General features: G+C 42.7%; 1 protein-coding gene across 1 annotated transcript in view; it reads right to left on the bottom strand.

Annotated features, from left to right (window-relative positions):
- Positions 1-12,078, bottom strand: part of tnr (tenascin R (restrictin, janusin)) — a 165,619-nt gene that overhangs the window by 56,758 nt on the left and 96,783 nt on the right. The window contains exons 12-14 of the mRNA XM_072274562.1: positions 11,906-12,036; positions 7,726-7,858; positions 5,787-5,938 (exon numbers count right to left, since the gene is read on the bottom strand). Coding sequence (XP_072130663.1) covers positions 5,787-5,938; positions 7,726-7,858; positions 11,906-12,036 — 416 coding nt within the window. The remainder of the gene's footprint in view (positions 1-5,786; positions 5,939-7,725; positions 7,859-11,905; positions 12,037-12,078) is intronic.

Below are 12,078 nucleotides of genomic sequence, written 5' to 3'. Positions count from 1 at the left end.
GACTAGATAGAGTGAATATACATAAGTTTTTTCCTATAGCGGGGGTGTCTTGGACCAGGGGACATAGCTTCAGAATAGAGGGACATCCATTTAGGGCAGAGATGAGGGAGGATTTCTTTACCCATAGGATAGTGAATCTGTGAAATTTGTTGTCACAAATGATTGTGGAGGCCAAGTCATGGAGTATATTTAAAGTAAAGGTTGATCGGTTTTTGATTAGTCAGGGGTCAAAGGTTATGTGGAGAATCCAGGAGAGTGGAGTTGAGATGAGTAATAAATCAGCCATGGTGGAATGGTAGAGTAGACTCAATGTGTCGAATCGCCTGATTCGCAGGATTCAACATTCAAGATGTCACTTCCTATACACAAGTGTAATGGAGAACAAAACAACTGTTACTCCAGATACAATGCAATACAAATAAATCACAAAAGATAAAGAACATAGTTATAATTAAGAAACACGATAACTGTAAGTACTGAGGATTCCAGTTATCCGGACTATTGGTTAATTAGGACAGCTGCTAACTTGAGACAAATCTTAAAGAACAAAAACTAATTATGAAAATTGCCGGGAATCCCTTATTTTACTTGGGACACCATGCCACTTAGTTGGGACAGGCAACTGTTGCCGAACAGGTTCTATCTGCCTACTCCCAACAACCAGGACCATAGCCCTCCAGATTCCTGCTGTCCATGTACCTATTCAAACTGCTATTAAACGTTTAAATCGAGCTCACACTCACACTCGACACTCACATGACCCTCTAAGTAAAAGTTTCCCTTCATGTTCCCCTTAAACTTCTCATCTTTCACCCTTAAGCATAACCTCTGGTTGTAGTCCCACCCAACCTCACCCAATCTTCTGTACTCAATGATATCGTATCTGTTAAATAGGGGCTGTGGACAATTCTGATTTGATGGAGACAGACGTGAAAGCACAGAGGAATATCTGGAGAAATTTCTGAAACGCAGGTTCGCTGCCGCTGTTACTGGGCGATCGAGAATCTCCGGAGGGAAGGCCCCAAAACCCCTGGCTTTGCCTGCTGTTGGCGACCGAGATTGAGGTCGAATTGTTCGGATAGAGATGGTGCTCGGTACTCCGTGTCGGAGAGCTGATCGGAGGCTTGAAGTTTTCGGATGACTCAGAGTCAGACTGTGGTCAGGCATGGCAGGGAGAGTTTTTCTTCCTTCTCCCGTCTGCATGAGATGTGGGACACTTGAGAGACTTTGAACTTTTTACTGTGCCATGGACTGTTCTTCATTAAGTTATGGTATTGTTGCACTGTTGTAACTATATGTTATAATTATGTGGTTTTGTTAGTTTTTTCAGTCTTGGTCTGTCCTGTGTTTTGTGATATCACACCGGAGGAAATATTGTATCAGTTCTTAATGCATGCATTACTAAATGACAATAAAAGAGGACTACGTGTCTTCATAATCTAATCTCAAAATATATTGATTTATGAAGGCCAATGTGTCAATAGCTTTCTTTAGAACCCTATCTACCAGTGATACAACTTTCAATGAATTATGGTCCTGTTTTCCCAGATCCCTTTGTTCTCCCACACTCCTCAGTGCCCTGCTGCTCACTGTGTAAGACCTAGTAGGTCCTACTGAAGTGTCCTTTTTCAATCCACAAAAAATTGTTCCACTAACAGCAGCAGCGTAAATGCAGAAGGAAGTTCTGTTTCCGGGAGGGCACAATTACAAAAGTGAATTCAAGAGGACAACTGCTTATGGGAATGCCGATGGATTGTCCCATTTTCTCTTGGAAAGGGAATACCTGAAACATTTACAAAAGGGGACATTCCTCTTGATCTATCCTCCCTAATGTAAATCAAAGGGCTCCCTTTTATGGCAGAGATGATCCAAAGGGAAACCTGAAAAGACCGCACACTGTATCAGGTCTACCTGGTAACCCAGAATGGCTGGAATGTGCAGCAGAACCTCCCGTTCCACCGTTTTTAGCTGTGCCCGAGTGAACTTGCCCTTGACTGGGGTTGCCTTACGTGGGGGTTGAGAGCTGTTGTACCATCCAAGCTGACAGCTGAAGTGTTGGAGGAGCCTCATAGATCAGCAGATCGAGCAACTTGCCCTGTTCGGGGTGCCAACACATCAAAATAAAGGTATTCAGAGCTGTCAGAACCAAATCCTGCAGTCCAAGAGTCCCCTCCTACAAACAACATAGAGCAGACCCCAGAAACTGACAATGTTTCACGTCCACAAGTCTCACCTGCCAAGCAGAGTGGCCTGTCTAGTCAGGAAAGATGTTATCCCACAAGAGTAAGAAATCCTCCACAGCCTTTAGGCCTGAACGGGATAATTTAAAATTTATTATACTGTGGATGTCCTGAAAGTATAATGTATATAGTTGAGATGCATTCTATATTGAATTGGATTTTATAGCTAAGCAGGGCGGAGTGTTGTATATTTAATATTTCAGCAATATTTGAGTGATATTGTAAATTTATTGTTTAAGCATTCTTTGTTCTTTACATAATTCATTATGGGTTATATGTAAAAGCATGTGAATGGCATACATCATTATACCACCATGTCAAAAGTGTGCACTTTACTAAAGAAAAACTAAACATACACGAATTATCCCTATCCCTGGCTCAATGTGTTTTTCAAAGTACATTTATTATCAAAGAATGCATAAATTTCCATTAGTTTCAAAACATAAAAGGGATCCTTATCAATTCGGAAAGCGGGGTGAGGACTCCCATTGAAAATTGATGAATTTTAGAAAATAAAACCAGCATATGACATACTCTAGGACCAGTTTTCCTCTCAGCCCCAATCTCCTGCCTCCTTTCCATATCCCTTCATGCCCTGACCAATCAAGAATCTATCAACTTTTGTCTTAGATATACATAAAGACAGCCTCCACAGCTGCCTGTAGCAAGGAGTTCCACAGATTCACCACTTTCTGGCTAAAGAAATTCAACCTCATCTCCATTCTAAAAGGACACCCCTCTATTCTGAGGCTGTGTCCTCTGGTCTTAGACTCTCCCACCATAGGAAACATCCTCTCCACATCCACTCTATCAAGGCCTTTCACCATTCGATAAGGTTCAATGAGGTCACCCCTCGTTCTGCTGAATTCCATCGAATACAGGCTCAGTGCCATGAAATGCTCTTCATAAGCCATTCAATACTGGAATCATTTTTGTGACCCTCCTTTGAACCCTCTCCAGTTTCAGCACATCCTTTCTAAGATAAGGGGCCCAAAACTGCTCACAATACACCAAGTGAGGCCTCACCAGTGCTTCGTAAAGTCTTAACATTACATCCTTGCTGTGAATGGTATGCTATGAATAGAACAGAAGGACCAAGGAGTACAAGTGCATAATTAGTCGAAAGCAGCATCATACACAGACAGGGCAATGAATAAGGCGTTTAATTGCTGGTCTCTGTCAGTCAGGGCACACAGAGTTTTACAAGTCGTAGGTGAGGCCTACAGCTTTAAAACTTGGATCAGAGTTCAGTTTTGGTCAATGTGTTATTGGAAATACAGTATGTAGTTAATCTGCAAATAGTGTAGAAAATATTTACAAGGATATTGCTAGAATTAATGGCCTGAATTATAGAGGCTAGGCTAGTTGGCCTGGCCAGGGCTTTATTTCTTAGAGCACTGAAGACTGAGTGGTGATCTTGTAGAGGTGTATAAAATGGAAATAACTCAGAAAACGTGTAGCTTCTGGAATTGTCTAAGATCCATGAACATCAAATGTTTGTGGAGCAGCATGACCAACTCTCTCTCGTTTCTACCCATGAAGATCGAGAGGGGCACCAATTCAACTGGGCATCAGTGAAAGTTGTGGTGCAAGCAAACACACATGGCATGCAAGAGAATTCCTATAAGAGTGGTTTTCTGTGAACAATTCTGCAAACAGACATGTAGTCCTCGATCCTGTTTATGAGCCAATACGGGCAAAATTCCAGATCACAATGCACAGCCAATCAGCGACGAGACCCCCCTTCCTACGTCACAATTGGGTTTCCATAATCAGCTGATTGATAAGTCTATAAAGGCCAAGCATTCAAAGGACACACTACAAATGAACAGCATGCTCATGATGTCTCCTTGTATGGTGACAAAATGTTTGCAAATAGATTGCCAAGATCGGAGAACGACTCAACCCAACCAGGTGAATAAAATCATGAGGAGTATAAATATGCTGAGTGTACTCTGTCTTTTTACCCAGGTTTGGAAAATCAAGATTTAAGATAAGATGAGATTTGAGAAGACAGCTTCTTTTCCCAAACACTGTTGGATATATGGAAAGAGCTGACTGAGGCAACTACAAGAACAACACTTAACAGAACTTCATATAGGTACATAGATAGGAAAGGTTGAGATGAGGTTGGGTCAAACATGGGCAAATAATATTACTTTAGGTGGGTATCTATGAGCATGGAGTTGGGCTGAATTGCCAGTTTCCATGATGTATGGCTCTGAGGGGATTGTCATTGAAAATATTGTTCAACTAGGTTGTTTTACAGAGGGCCAGTTTAGGATCTATGAGTTGAGGGGTCTCCGGTGCAATAATGAATCCATGCCTCCAACTCATGTGTTCGGTCAGGTGGGACTGTCACTGATAGTGACAGATTGTGGCTTGTTTCTTTTGTTTCCTGGTGGCACAGAGTGAGATGAAATATCATGAACTTTGTACCTTTGATGACTTGCCATCTGTTCCTTCCCTAGTTTTGCTACAATTGATGCCGTGACACTGCTCATGTGACATTGTTTGCTGTTCCAAGTACAGTCAACTTCTGCCTTTGATAACATGTGTTGGCCACCATTTTGACTTGTTCCTCAATAGGATGACTTGCTTTCTTTGTAAGATGGCTGGTTCAGTTCCACCAGTAGAATGACTTTTGCACTCCAGCAGATGACTTGGTTCCCCCAGTAAGACTTGTTTCCACTTTACTCTTCTTGGGCTGAGAAAGCGGTGAAACTTCTTGTCCACTGGCCCAGTAGGACAGCTTGAATCACAGGTTGATGGAATGATAAGGAAGATGTGTGTCATGCTTGCCTTCATTAGTCAAGTCGTTGATTTCAAGAGTCAGGAAATTATGTTGAAACTTTATTAAACTCAGCTTAGATTGCATCTGGTATATAGCATGCAGTTCTGGTCACCCCATTATAAGAAGGATGTGGAAATTCTGAAGAGGGTGCAAAAGAGGTTTAGCTGGATGTTGCTTGGATTAAAGGACAAATACTATAAAGAAAGATTGGACAAACTTGGGTTGTTTTCTCTGGAGTTGCAGAGGCTGAGGGGAGACCTGATGGAAGTACATATGTCAGATTATGAGAGGAACAGATGGAGCAGTGAGCGAGTATCTTTTCCCAGGGTTGAAATGATGAATACAAGAGGTCATGCTTTAAAGGTGAAGGAGGAAGTTCAAAGCATACAGTATATGCAGGGCAAGTTTTTTTTAAACACGGAGTGGTGGGTCATTGGGATATGCAGTCAGGTGTGGTGGATAAAAATGGTGGCTTTAAAGAGACTTTTCGAAGGGCACAGGAGTGTGCAGAGAATGGAGGGATAAAGAAATTACATTGGCAGAAAAGAATAGTTTCTTATGTTGTACTGTTGTACCATGTTCTATGACTTTAGGAAGAGCCAATCACTGGAACCAACAAGAACAAAAACACTTAATTCAGCAATTCATTACATGCAGATCAGGATCTCATCACAGAGATAATGTTGTGTTGACATCACCTATCTCAACATCATTGCGCAATTAACAGAGAGAGAGAGTGAAGCATTACTCACTGTCCATCCCCCATTATCAGTCACCATGTCGCAGAAGACCTGAAGGTTTTGCTGTGGCTTTCCATTGATATAGATATTATAAATGCCACTGATTGTGTCTCCATTGAGTAGGTGCTGAGTACAGTCCCAGGGGTAAGGATAGAGACGGCTTGCTGAAATACAAAAGAATGGTTCATAACATCCAGGTTGTCAGGCTACAGTAAGCTCAGCTGTTAAATTTTCAGCAACACTAGAGATGATTTACCAAGCAACCTATCCCTCTATTTGTATTTATATTTTTGATTTCATTCCTCTCAAGGGTGAGATTCAGCCCACAATGTATACACCATGATAACAAATTAATCTAATCCCAACTCTTGCAAATGATCCATATCCCTCCATTCCCTCCATCTGTCTATCCAACAGCATGTCAAGGCAGCACAATAGTGTAGCGATTAGCACAATGCTATTTCAGCACCAGTGACCCAGGTTCGATTCTCCTGCTGCCTGAAGGTAAAGACGCTGGTTCTTTCTTCCCGAGACTGCATCAGTTTCCTCCAGGTGATCCCACTTCTTCCCATGTTCCAAAGGTGTGCAGGTTGGTAGGTTCTTTGGTGAAATTGGGAAGTGCAGACTCATTTGGGTTGGAAAGGCCAATTGCTGTGCTATATCACCAAATAAAACACAATTCTGTTGTATCTTCTCCCACCAGCACCCTGTTCTAAGTACCCACCACTCTGTGAGAAAAATAATTTGCTTTGCACATCTCCTTTAAACTTTTCCCCCTCTCATTTAAACTTATTGAAGCCTTGTGGAAAAAGCTTACGTATGCCTCATACAATTTTCACTGAGGGGTCCCACTGAACACCCAAAAAGACCACCTGAACTACTTCAGGGTAAGCATATCTTGAGAAGCTTCACAGTGGAGCAGCCAATAAACACTCGATATTCTGCAGAAGCTAGAAATCTCCAACAACAAACACAAAATGCTGGAAGAACTCAGCAATGTATCAAATTTGATTCGGCTACATTTGAAGCATTATGTTCTGTGTTAGTCACCCCATTACAGGAAGAAAAGAGTGCAGAAGAGATTTACTAGGCTGTTACTTGAATTAGCTATATGCATAGGTTAGGGTTAGGGTTGGGTTGTTTTTTCTGGAGCATTGGAGACTGAGGGGAGATCAAAAGGAAATTTGTGATATTATGGGAGACATAGGGTTAATAGGAGCTTCTTCACAGGATGAAAATATCAAGTCAAGAGGGCATGAGTTTACGAAACAACATGTAGATAGTCCTAGTTGAGAAGGGACTACACATGACCTAATCTTGGGAAATCGTGGTGGAATTTCAGTGGGGGGAGCATTTTAGTAATAATGATCATAATTCTCTAAGTTTCAACATAGTTATGGAGAGGGATGAGAATGAACCAGAACTTAAGCTTCTATATTAATAGGAGGCTGATCAATGTACAATGAAGAGGACATGGTGAAAGTCAACTGAGAGCAATGCACATCTGTTGGGAGTCTTATACACAGGAGACAGTCGAGGTCGGGGCCAACATGGTCCAGTAAGTGTGAAAGGTAAGGATAGCAAGGGTAGGGAATGCTGGATATAAAGGGGGCTCCATAATGTTATAATGAATGGGATCAAAAGCACATGAGACTGATAAAGAAAGGACAATTACTGAAAGTAGAGAGAGGGGAAACTATTTCTATTGTTTGCAGGAATGAAATTAGGTATATTTGTCAGACTCTTGAATTTGATGTTGCTATGGGAGTTCTTTAGAATGTAGGGATGTCCATAACCTGGCAACAGCTTGTACCCTGAAGTACTTATTTTCCAACCACAGTCATGCGGTATCAATATTTTTGAAATTACATGATTAAATTTCAGGTTTCAGTAGCCACAGTATTTGGTACCTCAATATTGGGTAGATAACAGTGCTTTCGTATTCTCCTACCTGTGGTAAAAATAATTTCTTCTGGTAAACTCCGTAGAGCATCATATGCAGACTGAAGCCTCAGTGTATACTCAGTGGCTTCCAACAAGCCCTCCAGTTGTATCCAAGTATCCTCTGCTTCCAAAATCAGTTCCTATAAGAGTGCATTGGAAAGTTGGAGTAAATTGCATCTGTAACGCTCAGCTATATTAGCTGGTATTTATCTAGCCCAGCTTGTCTCCCGGTTACGTTGGTTGCTGTACAAATGCCACCTGATTCGGCTTCAAACATCAATCATCAGCCAGCACACAATGTATGTTTTACCAATTACACTTTATAGATATTACTAAGTTTATGAGATTAATAGAAGTTCAATACAAAAAAGGAATGGAAAAGGTGCCAGACTTATCAAAGTTCAATTTCTTCGTGCACACGTTGGAGCTCGGGACCTCTTCAGGACCACCCGGACCCCTTCGACTCACAGCTCAGGACCACCCGGAGTGATCAAGCTGAGCTTTCCCCACATGTCCGTTGTCCTCACGGTCTCTCCTCCTACTCCCTCCAAAACCCCCTGGTTCCCAGCCATATGAGACAGCATATCACCCCCAGAAAGAATAACATGGACACGCATTGGCTCATTCACTCTGTTATCTATATTATAACCCAAGCAAACTGCTAGCTAGAGACTTTATCAGCATTTAACATAACAAAGAAGCCATTTTAATTAACCTACACAGTAACATAAAAGATTAACATAACAAAGAATCCATTTTGATTCAAAAAAGAAGAAACCCCTTACATATACTATCACATCCATCCCCAACCTAACACGGTCCTACTTCTGCATCGTTCAACTTCATAAGTGCCTCACTTGAGAGCCATGTACTGAAAGTAATATCATGAAAGCAAAGCCATTCAGAAGTGATGAGTAGAGACATTTTTTTTCCATAGGGTGGAGGAAGTGGACATGTTCTGTAACATGAGCACTCTCACCAATATATAAAATCACCATCGTTGCACAAGGAGTTTTATATAGACCTTCGGGACTTAATGAAGGGCAAGATGAATTTTTTAACTCGAGCTTTGACTGCCCAGTTCCCTGCACATGAGCTGCCTGGACCCAAAGTTGGTTTAGTAATGGGAGACAATGAGTGTTACCTTTGTGACTGGAAGCCTGTGATGAGTGATATTTTGGTATGACGACCCTGAAAGTTTATTATGTACAATAACCATATGGATGTGAATTGTGAGGAAGGGGAAGCAGTGGGAGGAGTGTGTGGCTAATGGGCCAGAGAGAGTGGGAGAGTTGAGGAAAGGGACAGGGTGATGGGGCTGGTGTGTGTGTGGAAAGAACTTGGTAGATGGGGATGGAGGGGGGTACTTGAAGCTAGAGAATTCAATGTTCATGCCGTTTGGTTCTAGACTACCAGGCAGAACATGAGGTGTTTTCCTTCTAACTTGTGTTTCGCCTCACCCTGGCAGTGGAAAAGTCCAAGGAGAGATAGGTCAGGTTAGTGTGGGAATGGAGATGGGAATTAAAATAGCTGGCACCCAGGAGTTCTCAGCTGCCACAGCGAATGGACCAAGGGTGCTCAGCAAAAACTTCACCCAGTTGGTGACCGGTCTCATTGATGTAGATTAGACCACATCAAAAGCACTGTATGTGATGAACAGGGCCAGAGGATTCACATGTGAATTGCTGCTTCACCTGGAAGAACTGTTTAGGGTATGAGATGCTGGTAGGGGAGAAGGTGTAGGTAAAGTTCTGATAGATACAGAGGAATATGCCTGGGAAGGGGAAAGATGGGGAAGGATCATAGAGAGGGTGATCCCTGTCGAAGATAGAAAGGAATGGGAAGGGAAGGAAATGCCTGGTGATGAGATCTGATTGTAGTTGGCAAAAATTTGCAAAGAATATTCTGCTGGATGCATAGGCTGGTGGGTAGAAGGTGAGCACCAGGGCAACTCTGTCCTTGTTTTCTCTGGGGCGGGATGATATGAAGGCAGAAGTGGGGGAAATAGGGGAGATGTGAGGACTTCATCTGGGGGTGGGAATAATTTTTTGGGAAAAAAAGAGAACGTCTAAGACATCCCGGGATGGAGGGCCTCAGCTCAGGGTGGCATGGTAGTGTAGTGCTATTATAGTGCCAGCGATTTGGGCTCGATGCGCTACGTGCGAGGGAAATTTTTGGCAGTTTCTAGAGTAGGTTACGTGGTGGGATGAAGGGCCTGTAATGTACTGTAGATTTCTATGTTTAATTCCACCAATGTCTGTAAGGAGTTTGTATGTTCTCTCCAAGCTCCCGTTTCCTCTCACATTCCAAGGACGTACTATTTAGGTGGTTAATTGGTCACAATAGTTGGTTAATTGGTATAATTGGGTGAGTGGACTCATTTGGCTAAAAGGCTGTTAGAATGCTGTATCATCAAAAATGTTTAAGAACATGTGATGGCAATGGAGAAACCAGGAGAAAGAATCGTATCCTTCCAAGTGACAAGGTGGAAGGAGGTGTTCAAGGAAGTCAGTGGGTTTGTAACAGATGTTGGTGGACAATCTGTCTCCTGAGAAAGATGAAGAAATGGGAGAGAGATGGCAGAGATGGTCCAGGCGGAATGTTGCTTTAATTAAATCAAGATTATTTGAGTTGAGGGGGGGTATGGTACAGCTTCAAAACATCGGTCAGGTCACAGTTGGAAAGCAGTGTGCAATTCTGGTCACCACACTGTGGGATATGATTGCACAGGAGAGCGTGCAGAGGGGATTTAGCAAGACAAAGTGTCAGGAATGAGGCGACACTGGAGAGGGGTGAGCTCCATAAGACCAGTTTGTTCCATGGAACTCAGTCCGAGAGGTCAGTGTGGGGCCTGTCTGTGACTGAATCAGAATCTGAGTTTGTTTTGTTATCACTGACATGCAGGTCTGTCATAATATTTGTTGTTTCATGGCAGCAGTAGAATGCAATACATAAAATTACTATCAGTTACAATAAGAAATATTAAAAATGCATAAGTAAGCAAATTTAAAAAGAAAGCTAAATAGTGAGGGTTTAAATACTCCATGGGTTTATTGTCCATTCTGAAATCTGATGGTGGAGGTGAAGAAGCTATTCCTGACATAATGAGTGTGTGTCTTCAGCCTCCTGCCCCTCTTCCCTATTGGTAGCAACGAGCATGTCTTGGGTAGTGGGGATCTTTAAACACAGATGCTACTCTTTTTGGGGCATTACCTGTGAAGTTAGTGTCAGGTCAGTCTGTGGAGGTCAGTGTAGGGTCAGTCAACATCTGAGAGGTCAGCATGGGATTGTGGGGCAATCCACATGTGTCTTGGTGTGAGTATAGGCATTGGATTCTGTTGAACAAGGGAAGTGATTTTTCCTGGATGGTTGGATATTGAGGGAATGTTCCCACTCTTCCTATTACACTTGGTCTCCTGCTCTGTAAAACTTTGGCAGGGTCTTTCTGCCAATGCGATGCTCCTTTTGATTCACCTCACACCGAGATGTAGAAGCTCAGTGGTGGGAGGAGAGAGAGCGCAGCCCTCCGGTGAAAAATGATATTGTATCTGTTAAATAGGGACCGTGGACAATTCTGATTTGATAGAGAATGGACGTGAAAGCACAGAGGAATACCTGGAGAAATTTCTGAAACGCTCGTTCGCGCTGTCATTACTGCGTGGTTGGGAATCTTTCAGAGGGTAGGCCTCAAAATCCCCGGCCTTGCCTGCTGTTGGCGACCAAGGTTGAGGTCGAATCGTTCGGACAGAGATGGCGCTCAGTACTCGGTGTCGGAGAGCTGATTAGAGCTCGAAGTTTTCGGATGACTTAGAGTCGGATTGTGGTCGGGCATGGCAGGGAAAGTTCTTCCTTCTCCCGTCTGCGTGAGTTGTGGGACATTTGAGAGACTTTGAACTTTTACTGTGCTCATGGACTTCTTCATCAAGTTATGGTATTGTTGCACTGTTGTAACTATATGTTATAATTATGTGGTTTTGTCAGTTTTTTCAGTCTTGGTCTGTCCTGTGTTTTGTCATATCACACCGGAGGAAATATTGTATCATTTCTTAATGCATGCATTACTAAATGACAATAAAAGAGGACTACGTGTCTTCATAATCTAATATAGATGGAGGTTACAGAACCATTGCCCCGTTGTTGATCTGTTTCTAAGTTTGTGTTGTGGAGTACATGCTGCCCAGGCCTACCTTCCGTTGCCCACTGCTGTCCTCATATACCAGGACATACTTCTCAATCTGAGCCTCAGGAGCCTGCCAGGAAATTCTTGCACTCCTCTGGCTCACATCACTGGCCGTCAGGTTCTTTGGGGAATCTAGAGCTACAATAGAGAAAGTCTTAGTCAGCAATTGTCTCCTCAGAC

Source organism: Mobula birostris, chromosome 12 (genome assembly GCF_030028105.1).
Source record: "Mobula birostris isolate sMobBir1 chromosome 12, sMobBir1.hap1, whole genome shotgun sequence".
NCBI lineage: Eukaryota > Metazoa > Chordata > Chondrichthyes > Myliobatiformes > Myliobatidae > Mobula > Mobula birostris.
Note: the sequence above shows the minus strand (reverse complement) of the source record. Positions and strands in the feature narration are given on the sequence as shown.